We start from the raw sequence: 25757 nt of genomic DNA, 5'->3' as shown, positions 1-25757 counted from the left end.
AATCCATGCGCAGATGGCTGGCCTCTCACGTGAAGAAGAAGGTTATTGAAAAGTCTCTTGCCACCGTAAATAAGCGACGACTTAATCTTCTCCGTGTGAGGAATAGGAAGCCTCAAAACGAATCTACTGCGAGTCACCGAGCCGGAGCCCTCGGACAACTGACCCCCAAACTTGCCACGGACAAGATAAATCGTCTCTAAGATGAAAATGCAGCACAAGGTGAGGATACCATGTTCAATGAAGAGGGGTCTACATGAGGCCCTGTATCCAACACGACACAAGCACCTCAATGCTCGCTTCTGCAGGAGAAACACAGAATTGAAGCGGCTTCGAGAACAAACTCCACAGAAATCTATGCCGTAGCGGAGATGGCAGTCAATCAGTGCATATTATGCACTCCTAGCTACATGGTAATCCAGATTGCCAGAGATTACCCTCAATGCATGGCAACCCGACGCCTGTGTAGAGCACAGACCATCCACATGCTCAGCGAATCGAAGCGAGTCGTCAATAATAAGACCAAGAAACTTGTTCATTCCAGGGGCGCCCAATGGCTCACCCTCAACAAAAATCTCCTGCAATGAGCATCCAAAAATGTAGGATCTTGGTCTTACTGATATTGATCTTACTGATTTGATATTGCCGCTCCAAAGAATGGTCGCGTCATCAGCGAAAACAGTGAATTGTCCGTTAAGAGGGAGCGAAACAATATCATTGATGTATATCAAGAACAGCAAAGGTCCAAGAACAGAGCCTTGAGGGACACCCGAAGTTAACATTAACTCTCCAGAACCATGGCCCCCGATGAAGACCTTCTGGCTCCGGCCGGACAAGAAAGAGCGAAACCACAACAAAGAAGCGGCTCGGAAGCCATAAGCTTCAAGCTTCCAAAGCAAGATCTGGTGGTCTACGCAGTCAAACGCCTTCGACAAGTCGCAAAATACCGCGGCCGAAATATCGCCGGAGTTCATGCGACCATACAGATCCTGAAGAAAAGAAAAAATAGCATCATTCGTGCCCATCGCTGGCCGGAAGCCAAACTGAGATGGGCTGAGAAGCTCATGACGCTCCAGAAACGACATCATCCGCCTCTGGACCAGCTTCTCCAGCACTTTAGACAGTGCCGGAAGCAGGGCAATCGATCGATAGTTAGTAATAGATAACCTTAAGACAAAATGGGAAAACTGCCTTAGAAAAGCATGCGCTGATTGAATCGGCGAGAACAGTCTCTCTTGATAATTCTATCTGACCATATTTCAAATAATTGATCACTTAAACTCTAACGTCCATGATTCCATCCCATACAACATCTGAAGATTCTAACTATAAGTTGTAAGTTAAGATCTCTACTGTATAGCACACTTCTTATTCTGTTTAATATGGTTCTGGCTTGCCCAATTCTTAAATTAATTTCTTCAGTGTACCCATTACCTTTATTGAAAGTTGTTCCTAAAAATTTGTACTAACGTTTTCTTGTAATTGATTTTGTAATGGGCATAAATTTGGTGACATCAAGGATCTTCTTGCTGCTCGTCACTACTTGCTCAACCAAGCTCTATAAATCTTCTAATGTTTTGGCATAAGTATGGTGTCGTCTGCATACCGGATATTGTTAATTGGTATTCCATCCAGTGGCTATGTTTATAGGAACTTTTCTAATACTTTTGGCTGTACTACCTCTTCTTACAGTTTGTAATACCAATTCAGAGACAATCTGTTATTTTTTGCCATTTTTTGTTGAACTCTTTTTCTGTGTCCTTTTCCACTAATGCTATAATTTCACATCTTGCTAGTTTTCCTTATTATTTTGCTATTTCTATGTAAAAACATATTGCTGTTAAAATTAATTGTCGCATGAAATTCGTTTAAAATCAATAGCTCTCAACATAGTTAAACGTAACTTATAGAAATGTGCTCTGCTCTTGTCTGCTAAACTTTGCCTTGAAGACGCAATATATCCTAATAGAAGTAACACATTCCGGAGAAGTTTAAGCAGCGCCTAAAGCTTCCAAAGTTTCCAGCTTTGCATGTTGAAAACTGTCATATAATAAAGTTGGAAAATCTGAAATCGGTAGAATGCAGTTGTTGCTAAGTTATACGATTTTACGTTATACAGATTAATATACATGTAACATCGTCGTTTCTTTGTCTACATCAACAAAACAAACAAGATGCGCCTAAGGAAATAAGAGTATAAATAATTCTTTTATTTTCCATAAAACCGCGCTCAGCCTCGTAACGGCCCCGCGAGTAGCTTTTCCAGGTTTTATCTCCGCAGTCATAATTTTGGACGAAACAATGGCTTTTGTGCCTCTCCAATGGAATTATTCACTGTTACTTTTCGACAAAGAGGCTTAAAGGAAAAAAAACACTCGGATTGTGCCGAAAGTTATCGATCTTTTATGGGGTATTGAAACGAAAGTTACGGCCGTGATCATCGTGTGTAAATATTGCTACACATTCGTCATTGGAACATAAATTGTACGAATATTTTCTGGATTTTCCACGGTGTCAGATCGTTTAGTTTGCATGTTTTATCTCTGAAACAGAAGTAAAATATTGAAATATAATTATAAGAGAGTCAAAAAAGTGAAATTAAATTTAAACGCTTAGTTACAACTATTATTTCTTCCGGACTACTTTCCTCCAAGATCGAAGACGGGAATTATAGACGGGAACTGAACGTTATTTACCTGAATTCTTTGAACAATATAATCCAACTTAATTTTTCTTTGTAGTGGAAAAATGACTCCTTCGCTTAGTTTAGACCAAATTAATCTTCATTTACTTAAACTATTTTATTAACTTAAACTTGGTTTAAAGTATGCTGTTACTATTTATCTTTTATTGGGAAGGCAATTGAATGATTTTTCCGTTGATAATCATTCCAGACGGTAATTAAGTTAAAACTAGGGCCACTCTCTCTAAAGTGCTTTTCCAATAATACCAATAATAAATTGTCCCAAAATAATAAGCGAACAACCTGGAAAGCCGTAAGGTAATGTGTCAACGATGAATACAGCGAAGTGTCTCGCTCAGGACTTTCCCGGATAATTAATTCCTCAGGGCCCGTGGTGTAAATTTTAAGGACGAACCCAGTTTTGGTGCGACATCTATTGTTTCGAAATGACAAAAGGCTTCTGCCGTATATACCGGCCTAATTTGTTTCAGCAAAAACGCTCGAAATTAACCGAGTTTTTTCCGGTAGAATGCGAATTCGGTACAACCAACGACATTATATTGCCGAAAAGCCCCACTTGCTACTACTACTGTTCTCCGGAGGCGTCCTAATTGAATGGAATCGCCTATAGAACCGGACAAAGTCCCTCGGGAGTACAAGTTGTGTAATTGTTGTATATTTAACGAGGAAGCCTGGCAGAATCTGTAACTACTGATTAAAGCTCGAATCTGTTAAGTTACGTTCAACTTGTCACCTACTGTTCTGTATGTATGACAAAGTTTTGTAAAAAAGTGTTTTATAGAGAAAAATATCATTGAAGCTGTAGTAGTTACTGTATTAAATAAACTGGGGTAATACAAATAGAGTACCTGAAAAATGAAGCAAACTTGCCTGCAATCAAGATTTCTCCATATTTACCCAACAGGTAAACGAAATAACCGGCAAAGTTTTTGCTTGGCTGACCGGCGGCGCTGAATTTAAAACCAGGAAAGCCAGGGAACGCGGTTAACTTCCTGTACAAATATTTCCTGGACCGGCGGCCGGACGTCGCTAAGTGCCTCTGTATTCCAGAAATATTTACCTAAAGAATACTTTGTCAAGGCTGAACATTTTTGCCCTTATTCCCACCGAGATAAACGAACAAAACGAAAAGTCCCGCAAATGGAACGGGAGAACGGCCAAGTCTGGGAATCCTCTCTCCTAAAACACTTCCGACTTGTTTTCTATCTTCGTTTTTGTTTTTCTCTTACTTTCTGCACTTTGCGTGGACTTTATTACCTTTTTCCTTGCAGTTAATTTAACTCTGTTAAAAAAAAAACTTGACTACAATAATTCACTATGCAAACTAATGACTGTACGTAATCCTTGAATTTTAACAAGGTGAAAAGTTTTAATCGTCCGACTCTCGAACTATCGCTCTCCTTCTTCAAAATTATTCATCGCTAAGTCTTCTAATACAATTAGCAAGAGTTGATATTGAAAAACTTCCGAATCCACTTTGCGGAGTCGTTCTGAACAAGTTTGCAGACTTAATGGATCTTTGGCGAACTGCTTCGAAAAGTCCTCATTACTTTAGTTTTGCCGGAGAGGTCGACACTCTTTAGTGAAGTCAAAGTAGTATAACAAGTTGACGCTTGTTTAATACTTTAGCCAAGAATCTCTTACCTACTTGGTAACAAAAGTTTTTAAACGCTAGTGGAAGAAGACAAATTCATAAATAAGCGATTATCGCCTTAAAGTCTGTCCTGTGTTAATTAACTTTAATTTGCCTGCCTATGATAAGTTAGTGATTTGTTAATCCTCAACTTTTGTCGCCATAAATTTCGTGGCCAACCTTCAACATTTTCACAATGTTTAAAAAAGACAAGTCAGTTAGCAGTAAGTATGATAAATCTTCCTAGATTAAAGCGACGCCACTGAAACAACACCCACCGGTAATATATCTATTCAAGAAGAACAGTCTGGATAAATTTAAAGTTTATAAGCTTATCGGTTCGTTGTAACGATCTAAGTTAAGCAGGATAAGCAGGCAATTGTGGTTTCGAATAATAAATTGCAACTTCCTTTGGGAAATTCAAAACACTTCAGATTAAGTAGGATTTTGTTTGCGATAGTCACGACTTAACAAATAACTTTGTTTTGAACTTTACTGATATATTTTTTTATTTAGTTTGAAATGGTTACCATACTGAAAATTAAATAAGTCAGTATGTAGCACAGAAATTATTATGTGAACAATAAGGATGATAGATGATATTTTGATGTTATTATAAAGAATGTGGTAGGTAGTGTGTGAAATTAAAAAACCGCATAAATTACTTGCTAGCGGAAAAATGATTACCATGTTTTAGTAAATAAAAACCTCTCCATATGAAAGCAAGTTAAAATAACGGTAATATTTCATCCTCCGGCTCTAAATCTGCGAATAATTATTCAGGGCCAGAACAACAATGATCATTGATTTTTATTGAATACAAATTACCCCCGATTTGATTTATCGGCAGCGGCATTATTGTTTGCGGTACTCGATGCCCTTCGTCGCCTCGAGCTTTTATTATATTGTTTATAAAGCCGGAATTTTTGTTACAATATTTACCAGCCAATCGCGGCTATCCAAACCAAATTGCCCACAGCGCTATTCCGTTCTGGGGCAGTTAATCCACCTACAAACAGACCGTTCGACGTTTTTATTATTGGATAAAAATTACCGCGGTCAAGCTAGGGGATGGGTATCAATTCAGTTTCGACATTTAACTACTTTGGGATAATTGTTGTCGTTTCACCTGGGAAATGTTACACTGTCGATGTGTGTTAACTGTCAGTAAAACGTTTTTCTACTCCTACAGGGATATTGGTTCATTCCTTAACATTTTAGAGAACGGATAAGTAGGCAATTGCCAACGGTTGAACGAATACATAATCCTAGACAATCTTCAGCGTGCGTAAAGATTTAGACCAATTACAGACAATCTTCAGCGTTGCGTAAAGAAATAGACCAATCACAGACAATCTTCAGCGTGTGTAAAGAAATAGACCAATTACAGCTAATCTTGAAAGTAAACAAAATAATTTTTCTGATTGTCATCCTCACTGACAGTTGGCATCAAAACATTGCATTTTGGCTTATGTTTTGAGGCAATGAAAAAGCCGTTCAAGTTTCAGTTAGTGTTCAATTATAGAATAAAAACATCTACTTTATTATATGAGAAAGCAAATGATACAAACTTACAATTTACAATGAATCAAATCCATTCAACACATTTTGTAACCGAAAAAAAATCTAAAGGGTTCCGTCTATCATATCCAAAATTTTCGTGTTAATAGCTTCTATATTCTAATTTTCTTTAGCAGTTACTAAATAATAACCAATTTCAAAATTTACAACATGTTTAATGTTGTATGTATTAAACTACGTGGTTAACCAAATTTATCTTTTTTAAATTTTACTATTCTACGATAAATATTCTCACATTTCTCAACGTATTTGTAAGTTGGGTTAGCCAAGTAATTTTAAGACACCTTGTATAATTAAAATTTGTTTTAACGTACTTAAAATTTTCTTCTAAAACTAAAAATAAAGTTTGCAATGAAGTGATCTAAATTCTTGTACTATCTTCTTTCCTTACAGTTTATGACACCAATTCAAGGTACTTATATTATTTAAGACCGAAACTTTAACATATTATTCCTCTATTTTTGTTATTACTTTGCTCTCCAACAGTGATACTAAAATACTTTAACAGTATTGTGACACCAAGTTTGTTTATTGCTTGCATTTTATTTCTTAAAATTTCTATTTTATGAGATTTGAAGGGTGAATGTAAAAATAATGTTCTAGCTGTTTTCGAGTTAAAATATAAAATTTCGTCTGTATTGTCATGATTATTATTATTATGGTTGAAGATGAGATTCACCCAAATCCATTTATTTTTCAACTTGCACGATAACACCTTCATAACTGGCATCAGATTTACCCTTCATTTTTATGCAACAAATAAATTTAAATAAAAAAAATATATACAGGGTGTTTCACGATAAATGTGTCATATTTTATGGTTTGACTAAACGTCATGGTCCAAATGTATTTCGTTATAGAGATATACAAAAATCTATATATTTTTTGAAAACGGATGCAGACGGAGAGAGATTTTGAATTAAAAATGGTATTTTTTTATTTTACCAGAACAGGTTACTAAATGTTTGTGCCAAAATATGTACGCCACTGTTTTTCAAAAAATATGTGAAAATCAGTTTTGAATTCCTTATTCAATTTAGAACAGAAAACGTATCTTGTAAATTTTAGGTGTCGTTTTTTAAGTTTTTTGGTACGTTTTTTGTTTTTGAGGAAAATATAAAAAATCATACAAAAAGTACCTTCGTCACTATTCAAATTACAAATTTTGATTTTTTCAGTTTTTTATTGAAAAAATGGCAAGATACTGCTTGTTCCTACCGAATGAAGATTATAAATTTTGAAAAATCTAAATGACTAAAAATTTTTAAATTGATTAGTAAAGAGAGTCAACCATTGAGTATTGATTTTATGGGTACAATTTTATGATTTCTATTTTTTATAATATTTACTAGATAGCTTTTCTGTTCTAAATTGAATAAGCAATGATTTGCATTTTATGGAAAAACATACTCTTTATGCCAAAATATCTACTAACTTGTTTGATTAGGCGCCATTAACAAAATTGAAAAATATCTTTTTCGACGACTGACTTTGAAAGTACCTCATGTACGCTTACATTTAAAAGCAGAAAGTAGTTATTCGCCGCGCGAGAGCAGAAAGTGAATCATTTTCTGCTCTAGAGCGTTTTCGCTTTCTACTAACAATCTACTCACCAACTTTTTTGGCGTTTCCATAACAATGCTTGACATACCTGTTTGAAATAAAGCCATTCCGTCAAAGTGATTTATCGGTGACAATGAATTCGAGCTACGAAAATGATGTGAATTGTCCTTCTACTCCACCCCAAAGCAGTCGTCGAAAAAATATCGTCTATATTTCGAGCCGAAAGTACTTTTGCCGCTTTTACATGATTGCAGCGTTCGGCTTCGCCTCAAGCTGCAATTTTCATGTGCAGGCGGCAAATATGTACTTTCCGCTCTTATATAGAATATACTATTTTTATTGCAAAACATGGTTTATATCTTGAAAATTGTGATTTTTAAGACAGCATTATCATGCTAATTAAACTTTGAAGGACTTTTCTTCAACAAATGGCAGTTGTTTTTAAGTTTAAGAATTGAATTATTTGAAGAAAAATTGTATAATATTGGGCTTCTGAAGCACCTAAATAAAAAACTCGTTTGTTTCGAATTATTTTGATTTAGGCAAAAACAGTGCTGATAAACTAATTATTTCGCTGTATAATTGCTTGGGAAAAACAATACAAAAATGACCTACCTATACCGTTTAATTAAACGTACGTAAAGGCACATCGAACTAGACATATGACACCGTAGTGTTTTGTGAAACAAATTAAATCCAATATTCAAAGCCGTTTTAATTGCAACAAGAGCCGATAGCGCCATAAAAACTAGCTACACAAGCTATCGCTTATTCCGGAGGATAATAAACGAGCCCAGTAATCCTGGCATAAGCCAGTCGCAGGACCTTTTCGCAGGAACGAGGCAATTTATCAGTTCACGGGGACCTGTTTTGTTGGCAGACATCGACAAGTGCATTCAGTGATTAAGCGCGTATCCGGAATCTTTTTAGCTACCATCGATCTGGGAGATTCACGTCTTTTGGACGTTCCTGGACGTTCGCGTTTTTATACACAACCGATCCCTTTTAACTCTCAGATAGTCCTAAATTGATGTGGTCGATTTGTTCAGGTGTGTAACAAAGCACCTAAACTCCCAATTTACAACAAACACAACATTTTACTCAAAAAATTGTGCAGCTGCTGTAGTTAATAAACTCTTCTACCAGAGGCTCGACTATAAACTTCTGGAATTCATTCCCTAGCCGCGTTTGAGGCAAAAAGCCCTTTCATCTAAAAGCCACACTAAAATGCAAAGTCCTCAAAATAAGTTCAAATAGCCCAAATATAACATTTCTCGCTCTCATACACTTACAAACATCAACCGAGGGTCTCAAATTAGCTTTTCAAATTACTTTGGAGGGTTAGCCCTTACATCTACTACTTTTCAATGTTACTAAAAGTGATATAGAGCGGAACTAAAATAAACAGCACGAAAACCAAATCCGGACGGGTGCATGTAGAGGCATTAATACTTTTCAGCGCCATAATTTGCCTAATTTGTCAGACGCGTTAATGCAAAGGCAGTAATGCAGGGAAAATGCTAAAAAATGGTCGGCACAAGCTTTTAGTCGGGACTATAAAAGAGATTAAGGGTTCAAGTGGCTTAAACGGACTGTTTTCCGCGAGAAATGCGCGGAAAGCGTTATTTACCTGGCTGCCATTTCCCGGTATTCCAGGATTATGATTTATAGTACCCGGGTGCGACGTATTGCGAAATGCTTTTGTTATCTACTTCCTCGGTTTCCGAAAGATAGCAGAGAGGCAGGTTTACGAAAAGAATGCATTTCATGAAAGGGAAATTGTAAATCTTATTATGTCACCGGTTTCCATATAGATGGGATTACGAAAAATAAAGTCTGTTTCCGGAGTTCTATATGCGGAAATGCCAGGCAAGGGACAATGATGTTGAGTCTAAAAATAGAGATTTTTATCCAAACTGTTTCAATTTACTTTTTACCAAAACAATTGTCATTTTTCCAATTAAAGTTGTTGGACAAAAAATTTAGTACAAAAGCTTCAGTAATATTAGAAATATTATTTGTTGGAATCTAATAAAAAAACAATATTAGAAAACTCGTTTCCTAGATCACTGTGCAGCAATCAGCCATCTCAATTTCAACACATTTTTCCGCTCTTTCTTTGTTAGCCTTCTTTTAAACATTGTGAGTAATTAACTCAATCATTTCTAACACATTATTGGCCATTTTTTCATCAGTTTGTCGTTTTTTGAAGTTTCTCTTAATCGATTTACATACTACAATAACATGACATACTGTTTTTCAGATTTAAGTGTAAGATAGTGTTAGTATTACGAATTAAAATCCACATTTTTGGGTTTTCAAATGGCATTTTTTGTGCACAACTAGTTTAAATAACACTTTTTCATCTGAAAAACAGCTATGTTCTGATTTTTCTGTTCTGCTTTGTAACCAATTTATACGGTTAACCTACTTGGTATCTACTGAGGTTTAGTTATATCTAAGCACAATGCTAGGGAAATAAATACATCCAGAGAAAATCTGTACTTCCATGACATATACAACCATAACAAGCAAGACAAAAATCAAATTGACAAAACAGCATACATATTACAATACGCAGACGACACTGCACTTGTTGTTCATGACAAAACTACGACAAAAGCAGTTTTAAAACTACAATCATTTACTGACGACATCATGACATGGTTCTACAGATGGAGACTAACGCCCAACGCAACTAAAAACCAGCTTTTATTACTGAACCATCAAATAAAAAACGACTCACCAAACATAACCGCAGACGGACACACAACTGATCCCAAACAAGACGTACAATACTTAGGGATAACACTGGACCAAAAACTAAAATTCACAAAACACCTTAAAAATGTCCGGACTGAAATTATTAAAAGAACAAAACACTTTAGGTCACTAACATACAAAAACAAAGGCATCAGTACCAAAACGGCAACTCAAATATACAAATCCATCTGTAGACCGGTCCTGGACTACGGACACTTACTTAGAGCAAATGCTACGGACAAGACTAAAAAATATACACAAATTACTGAACAGATTGCTCTAAGACTAATAACAAAAATACGACATCCTGCAAACCCACTACACAACCCATCCAACCAACTTCTCTACGAACGTACGAACATGACTAAAATAACTGACAGACTCATACAACTACAAACCAAGTGGAAAAATAACCCAAACAACTGGACAATTGTAAATCCACTATGCATAACAAGACAGACCAGACAATCCCGTTACCTATTCCCCGCTCTCTCCCTATTAGAACATTTTAATTGAAACTATTTTTTTTTTTTTTTTTCTTTAGATAATTAGAAATAAGATAACCTGTACATATAAAAAAAAACCATGTATACATGGGCAGAAAGACCGTAACGGTCGATAGCCGTTTTTTCTTTTGAAAAATAAAGAACAACTAATACTAAATACTAATATATATATATATATATATATATATATATAATGAAGGTAGAAATATTATACATTCAAATTTTTGGAACTTACAGTAGAAAATTAGAAAATTCTTTTCATAGATCACTGTGAAAGATGATCATTTTCATAATATAAATAGTATTCCACAAACCATTATTTTAAAAATTTTTCGATTCAGTTTTATTAGATTCAGTAGTGAACAACAAAGTCCAGATAAAAAACATTTTAAAATTACTACAACATCTACACTCAAAGCTTCTTGTGTGTATAGCCTTAATGTAGAGGCGTTTCATATTATGCCTTTACAAGCCATCGGTTCAACAACGTCTGTAAACATCACTAAAGGTTAATCCCTAATCCTTACGTAAACATCGCCGCTATTGTAGAAAGTACATATTATAGTTGACTGAGCCGATCTGTTTGTTTTTGTAGTTTCGCATTTGCCATTAAAAATCAACAATACAATTCGTCAGCTTTAAAGTTGGTTAAGGTCTGGTATTCGAGAAGAAACGTATTGAAACGGTAAATAAATCAATACATTGGAGAATAAACAGTTACAAAGTTCCTTCCGATTTCCTGCAATCGCGAACTAATTTATTCATACTCTTGGGTGAAAACGATAAATTATTACTCGGGAAATTTGCGTTTTGGCGCCTGCAATTTCAGTTTGTTTTATTTACCTAGTAGAAATTAGAATTATTAAAATAGCTGTTAATGTCCCCTAATAAATAATTCATGTAAAAACATCAAAAGCCAAGCGATAAAAATGAATAAAACTGCTTCTACGTTGCGTGAAACTGGAAATGCTCCTGGAAGTAGCTTTTCCAGGTTTTATCTCCGCATCCATAATTCCGGAACAAAACAAAGGCTTTTATACTCCTAAATAGTATTATTAAAAGGAATGCCTTAGTATAATATCAAAAATTAACGTTAAACGACCACAAACACGCTAATATATTTCATTTTCTTTATGACACACTTTACTCTCTTTATCTTTTACTTTATTATAGAATACGTATTTTAAAAAATACAATTGTAAATCCGTACGTATGTGCCTATAATTCAGACGAGTGGAAACAAGGATTTAATAATGATCTGAATGTTCTGAAGTTTAAAGCGTTACAGTTTAAATTGCAATTCTGAGTACTAAACATACTTCAAAATGTAGTTAATTCCACAAATGCAGCAGCACAGTCGGTCGTCCATAGATATTAAATGTCGCTTTTTAATTTTGAATGTTTCACTTTCTGCATATGGATACGATTTAGTTTATACCGATGCCAAGGGCTGTATTCTGGAATAAGTAATACAAAACTAGAAAAAGTTTAACGTCGAGTGGAATTTGTGATAATGACGTTGTTTTATTGTACTGAAAGAGTAAATTTTTTATATGTACTATGTAAAACATCTTTTCATATGATAATAATAATAATCTTCGAGGGGTTTAATTTGCTCTCGAAGATTGGAGAATCATTAAAAATCGCGTAAATGTTATTGAAATGTAACAGCTTGATGGAAAAATGATTAATAAATGTCCTGAGCTTCTTTTGTCGATTGCGAAAAAACTCGATGATATTAGGTAAAAAATTCTTTATTAACCAGGAAAATTTCAGGTTTTTAACGTAATCGATTATTAATCATAGTTTATTAACTAACCCCGCTGACGTCATTTTCGACAGTCGCTTCGACGTCCTCATTTATCTTTTGTTTCTCATCGGTAGGAATTTGAAAATTAATTAATCTTTTATATGACACTTTTTTTACCCCTTCATATATTCAAGGGCGAATTTTCTTATTAGTCATTGCCGGTGGCGTGTGAATATTGAATTAGGCACTTAATTACCCATGTATTCATCACATATAGGAATGCCATTCAGATTATTACCCGATTAAAATAATCACTTTACAGTAACATGCAATTGTTAGTAGTTTTCAGGAACAATAAAATAGATAGTGGAACAATATGCTGATGATAAACGACCATTCAGAAATTATCAAATCGTCAATGTTGCATTATATGAAAGCTTTCTGATATAAGTCAATAATGCTGTTTGTTTGTTTCAATGAAATTTTACGATTTGCATGGTAATGTAAATTCTTGATAAGCCAACTAGAGTCATCCAGAGAAATGTAAACTTCAATCCTCACATTTGGTTAATTAAATGAGAGAATAGAGATATCAATAAGATAAAAGATTGTCATATACAAAGTGTCTAAAAAAATACACACTCTGTACGAGAATATAAAATTATTATGTCATAAAACAAGCAAATCGTACACAAGCTATTCATTTAGAAATATTGAGGTAAAATGACCATTTCCTACTATATGTCGGCTAAAGTTCTGAAAAAGTTTACTTTAAGTGGAATTTAAACCAGCCAGACTTGTTAATTTGTTTAAAAATATAACCATTTTACAAAACACCCTGTATACACTAGTTTAAAAGATATTTTTCAAACAGGAATAGACACTTTAAGTGTCAGGAAGACGTAATACGTAATACTCAAGATGACGTACGTATTTAAGGATTTTGCGTTAATGTTAAAATTGACTTTAAGTACGTTTAATGTTTTACCTTACACGATGTAAGCTATTTCAGGTTTCAAATGACACTATAAGTCAGGACATCTGTCAACCTCGTGTTTTCTCTTAAATTTTCTTTAATTTTTTTCTGTTTATTTTGTGTACTGTGGAAGTTCTTATTTTCTTTGTATGTTGTATACTTATCACAGGCATGCTACATAATGGATGACATTTTTGAAATTGCCATTCTCGATTCCGATTCGGAAGATGAATGATTTGCTGCTTATGCACTTGCATAATGAAAATAATATAGTGATAAGAAAAGAGCTCTATGGATCTCCTATCTCTTGGGGTCTTCACAAGGGTTTTGCCCATACACTTCCCTTGCCAAATGTAAATCTTTGTAAATCTAAAGCGCAATTTGAAATTTGATTGTTCCATGTTTTGTTAGAAAAATTACAAATCATAAAACGTTGATTGAGAGAAACCTGTTTGCGGGTTGAGTATAGCGTACACGTTATAGCCCGTAAAGTTACGTTACACCGTTAAGGCCATTATCCGTTATTTTTGCATGTGGAGGTGGTGAAATAGCGTATTACGTATAAGGTTTTGCTGCCACTTAAAGTGTCTAATATCTTTTCCATGAATGACTCTAATCGATACGCCAAACCAGTAATACATAATTTCCATATTGAAAATGATATATCACAGACATGTGAAAAGTAATAAAAAACTTTAAACTAACCTAAAAGTACACAAGATGTTTCATTAAACAAATATTTTTGGTCTTCAATTTTGTGTTACACTTTCTACCACAAAAAAAAACGATAAACCAATAATGTTTTAACTTTTTTAAACTTAATTTCCTCCAGAGTGGTTTGTTGTTATTGAAAAATAGTTACAATTTATTACTCAGATTTATCAAAACGAAAGAAAATTAAATTGCTTTCATATTTTCGACAAAAACTAAATTCAGCGAAACATGTCTTGTCGGCTAATGACAAACCTGGAAGTAATAAATAAGTACACTTTCAGCATGAAAAACACATCGATGTCGAGGCAATAAACCTCGAAAATGACATCTTTCAATTTTGATCCAATAAAACCAAATTCAATTTGATCGTTAGGGCTTTTAGCGCCAAATAAGCGATTCGCCCAGGGCCGAGAGGGGAATCTCGTGTAGTAATTTTTCCTGATAGATTTTCAAGCCCAGACGACAACCAAAAAGACGATTACTGGCGCATCAATCCAGCAGATCTAAAACGTTTAGAGGGATGGGAAAATTAAACAGCCGGAAATTCCATTTCTGGCACTTAAAATGTTAAGATTTCCTCCCGCGCCCTAGTCCCAAATCCCCTCATATACGTTCGACATTGACGTTCTTAAAAAGTCATTTTTCTTGCCATTCTGGAAATCTTTTATTAATATCCAAGTGATTGACGTGGAGTGTTTTCCAGTAAGCGAAGCGAAATAAATCAAAATTAAATAAGGGTGATTTGCGGCACTGATCGAATGGTCGATACGGCCCTATAGCTAAACGAAAACAAACAAAAAAATTTACTTCTGATATGGAATATTTTAGAATTATTTCAATTTTTATAGTAACCCTGCTATAATACATATCCATTAGTGATAAAACTGGGCAGTACCATGTACCCCTCTCTTAACAACTACTCACCTGTCTATAAGCTTCATCAAAGTAAATCAATGTGTCTGACAAAGATACCACATAATAAGCAGTACCTAGGTAGTGTTGAGACAATGGGTTATAAAATGCAAAACACCAGGAGGTTGGCACATTTAGTGATTGGCCTTCAACATGAAAGTTATAGTGCTAATAGTGATTGTTGTGACAATTTGGCAGTGGAATTGGTAAGTTTTTTAAAGTTTTTTTATTAAAAATAATTTAAGTCACCCTTTGACTTACATTTTAAAGCAGATTTTACTCCAAAAGTTTTAAATCCAACATTTATTATATGAAAATTGATGCCTCAAATAATGCCCAGTTTATACCTCCAAATAGTCCAAAGTAAACTAAACTTTCAATAAAATTTACATTTGACTAAAATGAATTTAGCTTTGGGTAAAATTTGCGCTAATTTGTGTACCTTTCGTCACTTTTAGTTCTAATAAACTGTAGTAAACTATTTCAAATGTAAACCTTTCTTTATTTGTTTTTCCACTTATTTCTTCTTTATGGGTCTTATTTTCATATCTCCGATTTTTTTCATCATTCCCACTAGTGCGGTAACCACTAAAGAAAACATATCTTCATCCATTATTTATTATTTTTAATTTTACAAATAATAATTCATACCTAAACTTCTTTTTTATTTTAACACATTTTCTAGTATTAACCGCATTAATTTCTAAATCAAGTTGAACTTTTTAATTTGGAGGTATCAACCGGGCTTTACTAGCACTATTCTTTCATTTACAGCATATCATCCCTGCCAACTAACAATGAAACTGTCCATCATTGTCCTCCTGAACATCGTCGTGATCCAGAAAACTTGGAACGACCCCGACGCAACATTTTCACCAAAGTTTCTACATCCATTACCAAAGCAACCAAATACGTTGGAAAGAAACTACACATTATCAAGAGAGATGTGAGTCCCGTGCTGGACCATAATAAAACACATGCAGAGTCTAGTAACCGGACCAATGAAGCAGTCATCAGAATTACAAGGAGTGAAACTCATAATGATACAATTACTGACCAGACTGACTTTCAAAATGTAACGGATAATAACTCCACTACTGTTGAAAAAGAAACAGCTGAGCCTCAAAGACCTAGACGACAAGTTCACCTTAAAAAATTCGAGAAAATAGAGGAATACGAGCCAAAACTGCTCAACATAACTTCCACTAACACTGAAGCCCCTTACAACCAAAGTGACGTAACTGAGCTCCCTCAGGGACAGGCAAATGTAACCTTCTTCATACAATTTTTTGACAATAACGATACAAGCGTTCTGAAAGACATTAAAGCAGAAACTAGAATTAACCATCACCATCACCACAGAAACCTGACTAAGAGAGACGCCAATGAGGATGTAACAGGCAAGAAAAAGAAGAGGTGTTGCTCTAGAAAAATTCGAGAAGCTGTTCGAGGCACTTTGGTCAATGGCACCCACATTGAAATGAAACATCAAGAAGTCATCAGCAAATCTATGGAGAAGTCGGTTCACAGTAAGTATCAGTGTCATAGACATTCTGTAAGATGAGTAATCGGTGAATACTTTTTCAGTGAGAAAATGTACCTGTATAGTAACATTTGGTACACAAGATCCCCTGCTATCAGAAACATCAGTGGAGGCAAACTCAGAACCCTTACTGGCAGACTTAATATGCTCCAATGCTTGCTCTGAACTCACGAAGATCTACTACACCACCGAACAACAGAAGTTCTGCAAACGCATCGACAATATTTTGCGTACTGTCCTGCAGGTTAGTCAATCCTCACAAAATAGCAACAAACTTAACAACATTCAAATTTTACTCTAGACGGAGTCTAAGAACGTGGACGTGACCCGCGACCTAATATACTGCCAGGTACTTCCAGAAAGAGAAATTCCTGAAGAATCGGTTTATCCCAAAATATCCTGGTCTAACGTCATTATTTTGAATGCGTTTGCCTGCTTGATAGGACTTACTTTTTTATTTTGCGTTCACCTACTTTGCCGCCTTTGCTTTTATGCGTGCCGAAAACAAGAGGAAAAGTGGGCAAAAGCAGGAGTTACCACTAAAGTGGGGTCTATCCGCGTTAAACAAAACAAAACCGGAAATGTGGTTTAGGTTTAATGTGTTTAGTAGTTGTTAATGAAGAAGTTACTTATAGTTAGAAATTTAGTTAATTAGGAATAATTTTCGGGCTTTCTATGACGACCGCTTATCATTATTTAATAAATTGAAAAAGTAGCATTGCATGTTGTTTTTTTTTTATTGTCAATTTCTTTAAAAAGGTATAAATTAACGCAAAAAAAATTGCTGGAAATTGAATTCAATCAAACAAAAGAAAATTAAAGCAAAGGAAACCTTCAAGAAAAAGGGGATCGACCAAACAGCTCAGTGACAATAAAATTTGATTTCAATATAAGCCTCACAATGTGAGAATTTATTAATTATATTCAATTCAGGTGATAATAATAGGTTCATTTATTAAAATTTGAAAGTGTCTGCTATTAATAGATTAGCAGAATTTTACTTTGAATGTGACAATTATTAATACAGCTCTTATACAACAATGACATTTTTGCAAAATTAGCTAATAGCAAACTGTGATGACTCTTTTGTTAATTAAATGTAAATTGAGGAGTGAGATATAGACTCCTCATAACCTGAAGTACCTGAAATTAATCTTTATTTTCACAAAATTATTCTTCAAATATTAAGATTAATTTTTGAACAAATCCATAGTGCCAGTAGCCAGAAGTGGGTTGTTTACTTCCTGCACAGAACACTGCAGGGAGCAATTATTCATTTACAACCGGCGCAAGCAAGAATAGTTAATTTCTAAGAGCGGGGCGGCCGCCGGTTGCTATTTGCCTCTGCATATTTCATTTTCCGCTTTAACGCGCTAAAACATAATGAAATGTATACAGGATAGTAGCCCCCCACTAAACTTCGTTTTTGTAGGGTTTTAGCTCTTTTATGATACACAATAATTACCTTGTAGAGCTATTAAAATATGATAAAGTTTTTGATTTTTTTACAGGATAAAATAAAACACAAGGTGACTTCAATTTGTTTGGCAAATACATGTTGATCCTTGTATATCAAATCTATCTATTTAAAAAAAAAAATTGTAAACTGCTGCAACTATCAAGCTTTATGGCTTTGAATTTGCAAATTCATTATTAAGTAGTAATAAATGCAAATATAAACAACTATGAGAATAAATAGAGCACAATGAAAATATTCTGTAAATAGTTCAGGTATAATGTTACCTGATGAAATTATTTAAACTACCAGTTATCCAAAAAATCCAGTCCAGTTTTGGGTAAAGTGTTGGAATTTGAACTGGCATCTCCATTTTTTGGTGTCTGGCATGATATGTCTTCTAAATCTATGTTCTCCTGAGTCTCCTGAATGTATAAGGGTACATTTGGTTTCTGAAACAATTAAATAATATAAATTAAAAGTTGCAAGAAATTTATTGCTATGGAAGTAAGTAATGTTAAATTGATAATTTGTATTTCATACTTATAAGCAGCAGAACTTTAATTTGCTTACCTTTGTAGATGCTCAAACATTCAAGGGTTAGTTCTAGTCATAAGGTGAAGTCACCTTTTCACTAATCTAAGTTTAATACCTAAAGTCATAATAATGGCTTTGATTGACACAAACCAAATAGAATTATTAATACTTCTTAAAAAGAGATAAACCTGCACTTCTTTGACCCTAGATACAAGTAACACCAGAATCAATATTAATTATAAAATGAGTACTAAACTACTAAATGTTTATGTTTTGAATGTGAAAGTGTGTATGGCACTCTTTTACACAAAATTTATCACATTCTCTCTTATATAGTGTTGTGTTTAGGTAACATCTCTATTGTTTTAGTATTGCCTCAACCCCACAGAAGCTGATAAGGCACCTTCAGTATTACTTACTTCTTATAAAAGTAAATTACTCAAACAGGCAACATTACATACCTTTGGTACAGCTTTTGGTACAGTCTCTCTTTGGGGCTTAACTTTTAAACGTTCTTCGTGAAATATGGTGAGGTTTCTTTGGCTTTTAGTTCTAAATGTAAAAGGCCCTGAGTGCTCGTCTCTGTATGAGCAGTGGTCATCAACCACCACTTTTACCGCATAATCGTCACTTCTACAGCTCTGAGGTACATCATACTTGATGGATATCTCCGGTTTGATAATACTTTCGGTCAATATTTGGTCTTGGTCTTCTGGGGACAGCTTTTTCCATAAGTCTTCATATGCCCCCCTGGTTTCTTGTAAATCGGCATACAGCCGAGATGCTATAGGGTTGAGGGTGCTAAAGTATTCGTCAGCCACGTTTTGGAGTGACATTTTTACAGTTAACACTCCAAATTTACAGTTTGTTAACGGCACATTCGGTCAGCATTGTTTTAGTAAACAAATAAACAATTTAAAAATGTCTAATCAAATTCATTAGACAGCTGACATTTTAAATAACTGACATCTGACAACCAGATAATCTTTGGTTCTATCTCTATCCTCCTCACTCACATGATTTGGTTATTTTCCGTTTCATTCAGATAAATGGCTTTCCTCTCTAGCTTAATTAAACCTTTTGAGTTCAGTGGTAGTTGTGTAATCAACTTGTCAAATTTTATAGGTTAGAACTGCAAGAGGGGGCTCATATTTTCCCCTAAGGTTTCCTGCACAAAATAATGGCGGCTGCACCTGCAAACCGGGGTTTAGTAGGGCTCCTTAAAAAAGGCTGGAATGAATGGCCTGAACTTATGGTAAGTGGTGGCGCAGGCCTATTTGGTAAGTCAAGTGTATTCTAAACTCTACACAATCTAAACTGAGGCGCCTTTTTTAGGTTTCGGTCTCCTGTGGTATACGGTAAAAAGATACTACGATACTGACGGAAATAACAGACCGTACAGAGACCATGTCGTAGTTTACCGTCATGATGACCCAAGAGTAGCTAGACTAAAAACTCAGTGTGATTTAACATCCAAACCATAGAAGTAAAACATAATTATTGTAGTAACTTTTTATTTAATCATTAATATATGTACAATCTGTTCATTTACCAACTGCTTTATTATCACTTAAAAAAAAATCAGAACCTAAATTACAAAAATATTATCATATACATACATGAGATGAGGGGTAGTATAATATAAACTGGTCTACAGAAACTATTTGGCGGTGTCATTTTTTTATACAAAGTAGAAGATACCATAGGGCGTAGAAGTTTTTTTTTAAGAAATTTAGACAAAATCTAAAATCATAGTTTTGGTTTACCATCTAGTTGTTACAAATCTCTTTAATTACCATAGCCACAGCCATTTTCTAGATGATCATATCTTTTGTCCTAAATAATTCAAAATTGTAAAAAAACAATTACACCTTCACTGAACTCTTCTGATATTTCCCTTTGAATTACTTACCTTAAAATAACGCATCACAATTAAGAACCTAAATCTCATTATAAAATCTATACTGACATAGAAAAAATAGTTAAAAGGATGATTCCAACACAATAAAAGTTGGAGGTTGATGCATATACCCTATAAATTACCAATAAAATTAAAAAAAAAAAAAAAAAATTGTCTACTAGATGTCCCTGGTTGTGTACAATAAACAAGTGTAGGTTAACACCATGAAAAGAAGGGACTCTTATCCTGAAAACGTTGGGTAAAACTGAAAAATCGAGGCTGGTGACCCTGAGACCTGAAATTAACGGCAAAAAATTAAGATAAATTATAAAAAAGGTTTAGTTTGAATTACTTTTCAACTACCACAGCGGGCATTTGGACCAATTGTACCGGCGATTTTCCATCTTTTAAGGCCTGAGTCAGATTTAAAATCTGGCCTCGCATTACCGACATTTGACGTTCGTACAGTGTTCTATCGAAACCTTTATCTTGCTTGAAGAGAAGGTAAAGGTCTTCACATAAATCCTACAATAAAATTAGAGAGAGAAAAATTAGAGATAACTGAAAATAAAACTAACCTGTACAAAATTCATGTCACTCAAGGAGGGCAAGATTAAATCTTTTATTTCTTGACTAAAAGGTTTTTTGGCTTGTGGTAGCCAGGCCCAATGATAGGGATAAGCCCGCCAGCTATCCGGATGTTTATACGGAAAAGCTAACCCATTATCGATCGCTGAAATTCGAATATCAGGCAAATGAACCACACTCCAATCAGTAGATTCGCTTAGATCTACTCTCTCACTAACGGTGCTCCCATTGGCTATAGCCGGTTGATCGTACCTGTCAAAACAGTCAATTAATGACCGATTTAGCATTGGGTTTATTAAAAACTTGCCTGATCAACCAATTATCGTTTCCTCGGTCTGTGTTCCTAATTATATAATCCAGAACCACTAATCGCTCAAATTGCATCTGAAACCTTTTATCCAAAGGTGGAGGCAAAGGTTCCATTTCAAATTTAGACAACCAGTAGTGAGCATCTTTGTAATTGTCCACAAATAACTGAAATGAACCTACCTAAAAAACAACTTTACTGTCTAAAAACCAAATTGTTAGTTCACAGTTTTTTGTGTACCTTTGGCGGTAATCCTATTCTATTGAACCTAAAACCTACATTTGGAAATTGTTCCACTATGGCTCTTTTAACTCTAGCTTTTTGCCGATCTATTCTTATATAATTAAAAGTTTCAGACACCAGTTTAACCACCTAAAATTTGTGCATTTAAATTTTGACAAACCAGCATTAATATAACATACTCGAGTCTTTGGAACTATTCCCAACCCCAATTTGCTATCTACAAGGTAGGCTGCGGCTTCTGAAAGATAGCCTTGATTTGGTATAAGGCATGATCTGCCAAAACAACAGGGGCAGCACAACTTGTGCATCCATTTGGTCCACTTTGGGTTTAGGCGCCCGTATGGTTCTTCATCTTTTGGTTTGAATACGGCAATTATCTTCTAAGTGATAAAAAATCTATATAATATTGTAAGAATAAGTGTCAAATTCACTTATACACTGTTATTTCCTTATGAGAAAGAGAAATGCTTTTACAAAATCAATGTAGTACAACAATAAATAATAAATGTATTTAGCCTTAACAAATAAAAGGCATCCTCAACATGTTTCAGGCCTGTAAGACTCTATCTTTAGAATAAAATAATTTTTATACAGATTATTGTTATTCTGAAGTGAAAGTACAGACCCTTAGAATGATATATCAAAGATAGTGCCTTAATTTGAGATTAAGTCGTATTTTTCGGATAAATAGATATTTCTTGAGACACAGGAGGTTAATTGGATAACGACCAAAAACGTCCGGCGATACAAACTTAAACAACAGTACAAAAAAATCAATGGCTAATTGGGGACTACTTAAAAATTTAACTTTTTTGCATGCTCTCCTTTCCCACCCTGTATAGTACATTTATAGTGCATTTTAAAGTCAAAGTTGTTTCCTATCAGCCAACAGCCAATAAATCAAACTCAATGGTAGTCAAAACAGAATCTGTTGTTTTATTCAAAAATGATGAAGTTTTAAAAATAACCTAATAAAAAATCACTTTCCAGGTTGACATAGCACTCAGTTTATTTACTTACAAGTTGCTAGTATTAGCCTTATTTATGATTGAATAAAGAATGATGGCTTAAAGTAGTATCACTTGATGATTTTTAAGGTAGTTAGCTAGAAAGTAGTTTTTTTACTGAAACTGTTAAACATGAGGACTGTATGATAGAAAAACTATAAAAAGAGAGGAAATATCAGCCCAAGCAAATCCATAAACTTTTGCAGAACTTTGAGAATCAAAAGAATGAAAATATTTAAACTTTCCATTTTTTTGCCAGACTTGTTGTCAAAAAATGGCAAAATGGCAAACCGGCAAAAAAATTTGAACTTTTATCAATTTTATGTTAATGATAATCAAATCTAACTAGATTTGGAACAGGTATCAGTAAGATTTTGGGCAGCTATCATATATTTAAAAAAAAAATTATACAGGGTGATTCCAAAGTTGGTGCTTTCCTTTCACCTGCGAATAGGGCTTCAAAAACTAAGGTTTTTTTTCCTTTAACGCTTTTTCGAAATATGAACAATAACGAAGATATTTTATGATTTTGGCCAAACCACTTGAAGTAATTAAACAAAATTTTGTAGGTGTCAGTAGCTACGTGGAAAGGAAATTTTCCAAGAAACAACAATTTTTTTTGCGTTTACCAGTGGCGCGCGTATAATTTTTTAAAAACATTTTCGAAAAAATATATTACCCTACTAGTTTTTTTTTCAACATAAAATTTATTATTGAATTCCTTGTTCAATTCTAAAAATGAAACCCCTTATATTATTTTTTGCTACGACGCACCGCTTTCGAGTAAAAAAATAAAAACCATCTTAATGCGTGCCTAAAATTAAATGCTGTCTTAATTTAAAATGTCAAATTATTAAAACTTAGTTCAAAGGCGGCTGAAATCTTTTGTTTATGTTTATGTCTGTTGATATCAAAATAAAAGTAATTGAGTTAAATAAATAAGATCTTTTGTTTATGTTTATGTCTTAGTTAAAATTAAATTTAAGTTATTTTTTATTTTGTTTTTTTTTTTCAGTAAAATTTTGACACCCTGTATCTTCGTTATTGTTCATATTTCCAAAAAGCGTCAAAGAAAAAAAAACTTATTTTTTGAAGCGTATTCGTAGGTGAAAGGAAAGCACCAACTTTGGAATCACCCTGTATAATAATAGTATTATTTTGATTTACTTAACTCACATCTCCTTAACAGATACTGAACCCTGGACTACCTGGATACTGGTCTTGTAGTTCAAATTTGAATATTTTCTAAAGTCTGAGTTATTTATTTGCATAATTCCTTTTAATATAAATGTGTAACAGTTTTAAATAAAAACCTAAAATCTTTATAGTTATCTTCCCATAGCTTTAATAAGTAAAAACCCACAAAAACATGTATATGATAATATTTAAATAACAAAATTCAAGCTCAGTCAGCTATATTGAGCTTGATTAAAATCACTGTCTTGTTAATCCAAATCAGATTAAAATTCCAGAGCTATAAAAAATGTGAAAATACAATTTAATTAAAAATTAAAATAAAAAACTTTTTGGGTTTTAGACCCAATTTTAATTAATGTCCCCAACACCACAAACTTTACATATTTTTAATTCATTTACTGATTTAGGGACAAAAACTCTCATTGATTGAATAAAATTTAAGTTTTATTAATATCCAGTAATTACTAACAATTTTGTTAATTAATATTTGAATTATACCAAAGGGCTTTACTTTAGTCTTTACAGTGAGCCTCCCCTATAATTCAAACTGTCTTAATGTATGCTTTATGTATAAAATACACAACATTTATGTAGTTGTATATATTTAACTGAAGCAATTATTACTTTTATCTTTGTGTTCTATCAGTTACACACCCGATTTTTTTATTTTTAGGCATGGTTGCCCATTATAATACTCCATTACCAATTCTGTTTAAGTGCAGGTTGAGATAACCCATATTTTAAATTTTAATTTTTCAAATATTTTGTTAAAAAAATAAAGTATTGGAAAAATAGGTTTATAAGGTAAATATAAGCTTACCCCTGCATGGTTTTTGACAAAGTAGGACCCACTTGAACCTTGAGATATCCTTTCTGGAAAGATCCCATTATCAATGGCAGTTTCAGCTTGCCAAACCAATTCACTAAATTCAGGGTCATCTGAAATAAGTTTTTAAAGAGTTTGTTAATTTGTGTACATTTGTCCAACCCTACAAATACCAATATTAAAGGCAAAAAAATGTAAATTAAACCAAACATAACTGCAATTTGCTTTCATGCACCAGTTGTACATTCTAGCTAAATTGCACTAATTAAATAATTACAAGGTAAAATTTCTTTTGTTTCAAAATTTGTTAACTGTGTGCCAGGCCCACAATGTTACTGTTCCTAGCTTCTTCAAAGACTTAAGTATAGGTACTAAACAAAACCTTACCAGGAAAGCTGTTATAAGAGATCTCAAGCCCCCCAAGCAGGGGCTGAGACTCTCTATTTATCCCCGGGGAATCCAAGTTGGTATCAAAAGCAACTTCTGGTACTAAAGGCACATCCTCACCATCACTACTGTGGCATACAATTGAAAGGGGTGTTGATCTAGATGGTTCCAGTTCAGAGCTGGTGTTGACTAGGATGCCAACTGATTCACTGGCACTCATCACCCTCTGTGCATCTGGATCAAACTTGGGCTGACTGGAACAACACAAGCTGTTGTTTAAGAATATTTACACTATACTACATGTTGGCATAGATAACAACAAAGATAATGAAAGTATTTGCTCTGTACAGCTTCCCTCTTAAAGCCACAAGGGGTGCGTTTAGGTGGCGTGGGATGCGCAATAACTCTAAAGAACCATGAAATTAGATTAGTTTACCTGGACTAGAGATATTTAAAGGAGTCTTGTAGCTAAACATTTAACAATCACACTGGATATAGCAATGGCTACTGGTAAAAAAGAAAGATAATAATTGACAATGTGACAACAACTGTTGCTCAACTCTATAGTTTCAACATGTTTTCTGGCTGAAGCCAATATCAAGGAAAATGACGGAATTTTTGCATTTTTGGTCAAAGAATAATACAGCAGCTGATTCAGAAACAATGA

General features: G+C 34.0%; 4 protein-coding genes across 4 annotated transcripts; 2 read left to right on the top strand and 2 right to left on the bottom strand.

Moving 5' to 3' along the window:
- Positions 1–15159: 15159 nt before the first annotated feature.
- On the top strand, positions 15160–17365 carry LOC145733099 (uncharacterized). Its single transcript, XM_081985740.1, has 4 exons — positions 15160–15305; positions 15874–16628; positions 16687–16886; positions 16944–17365. Exons 1-4 carry the CDS (start codon positions 15253–15255, stop codon positions 17232–17234), a joined length of 1299 nt encoding a protein of 432 aa, XP_081841866.1. The 5' UTR covers positions 15160–15252; the 3' UTR covers positions 17235–17365.
- Positions 17366–18172: 807 nt separating this feature from the next.
- On the bottom strand, positions 18173–19565 carry LOC145733103 (uncharacterized protein C1orf198 homolog). The gene is made up of 2 exons (XM_081985749.1): positions 19097–19565; positions 18173–18550 (listed from the first exon to the last, which is right to left on the bottom strand). The coding sequence occupies exons 1-2, from the start codon at positions 19469–19471 to the stop codon at positions 18404–18406; spliced, it is 522 nt and encodes a 173-aa protein (XP_081841875.1). The 5' UTR covers positions 19472–19565; the 3' UTR covers positions 18173–18403.
- Positions 19566–19731: 166 nt separating this feature from the next.
- On the top strand, positions 19732–20186 carry NdufA3 (NADH:ubiquinone oxidoreductase subunit A3). Its single transcript, XM_081985752.1, has 2 exons — positions 19732–19915; positions 19971–20186. Exons 1-2 carry the CDS (start codon positions 19816–19818, stop codon positions 20117–20119), a joined length of 249 nt encoding a protein of 82 aa, XP_081841878.1. The 5' UTR covers positions 19732–19815; the 3' UTR covers positions 20120–20186.
- Positions 20133–25732, bottom strand: Pi4KIIalpha (phosphatidylinositol 4-kinase II alpha). The gene is made up of 9 exons (XM_081985739.1): positions 25527–25732; positions 25091–25344; positions 24698–24816; positions 21853–22053; positions 21671–21802; positions 21431–21612; positions 21114–21375; positions 20888–21060; positions 20133–20830 (listed from the first exon to the last, which is right to left on the bottom strand). Exons 2-9 carry the CDS (start codon positions 25308–25310, stop codon positions 20752–20754), a joined length of 1368 nt encoding a protein of 455 aa, XP_081841865.1. The 5' UTR covers positions 25311–25344; positions 25527–25732; the 3' UTR covers positions 20133–20751.
- Positions 25733–25757: the final 25 nt, after the last annotated feature.

This window comes from Ips typographus, linkage group LG8 (assembly GCF_016097725.1).
Source record: "Ips typographus isolate SLU linkage group LG8, UJ_Ityp_2.0, whole genome shotgun sequence".
NCBI lineage: Eukaryota > Metazoa > Arthropoda > Insecta > Coleoptera > Curculionidae > Ips > Ips typographus.
The sequence above is the reverse complement of the archived record's forward strand: the minus strand, read 5'-3'. Positions and strand labels throughout refer to the sequence as shown.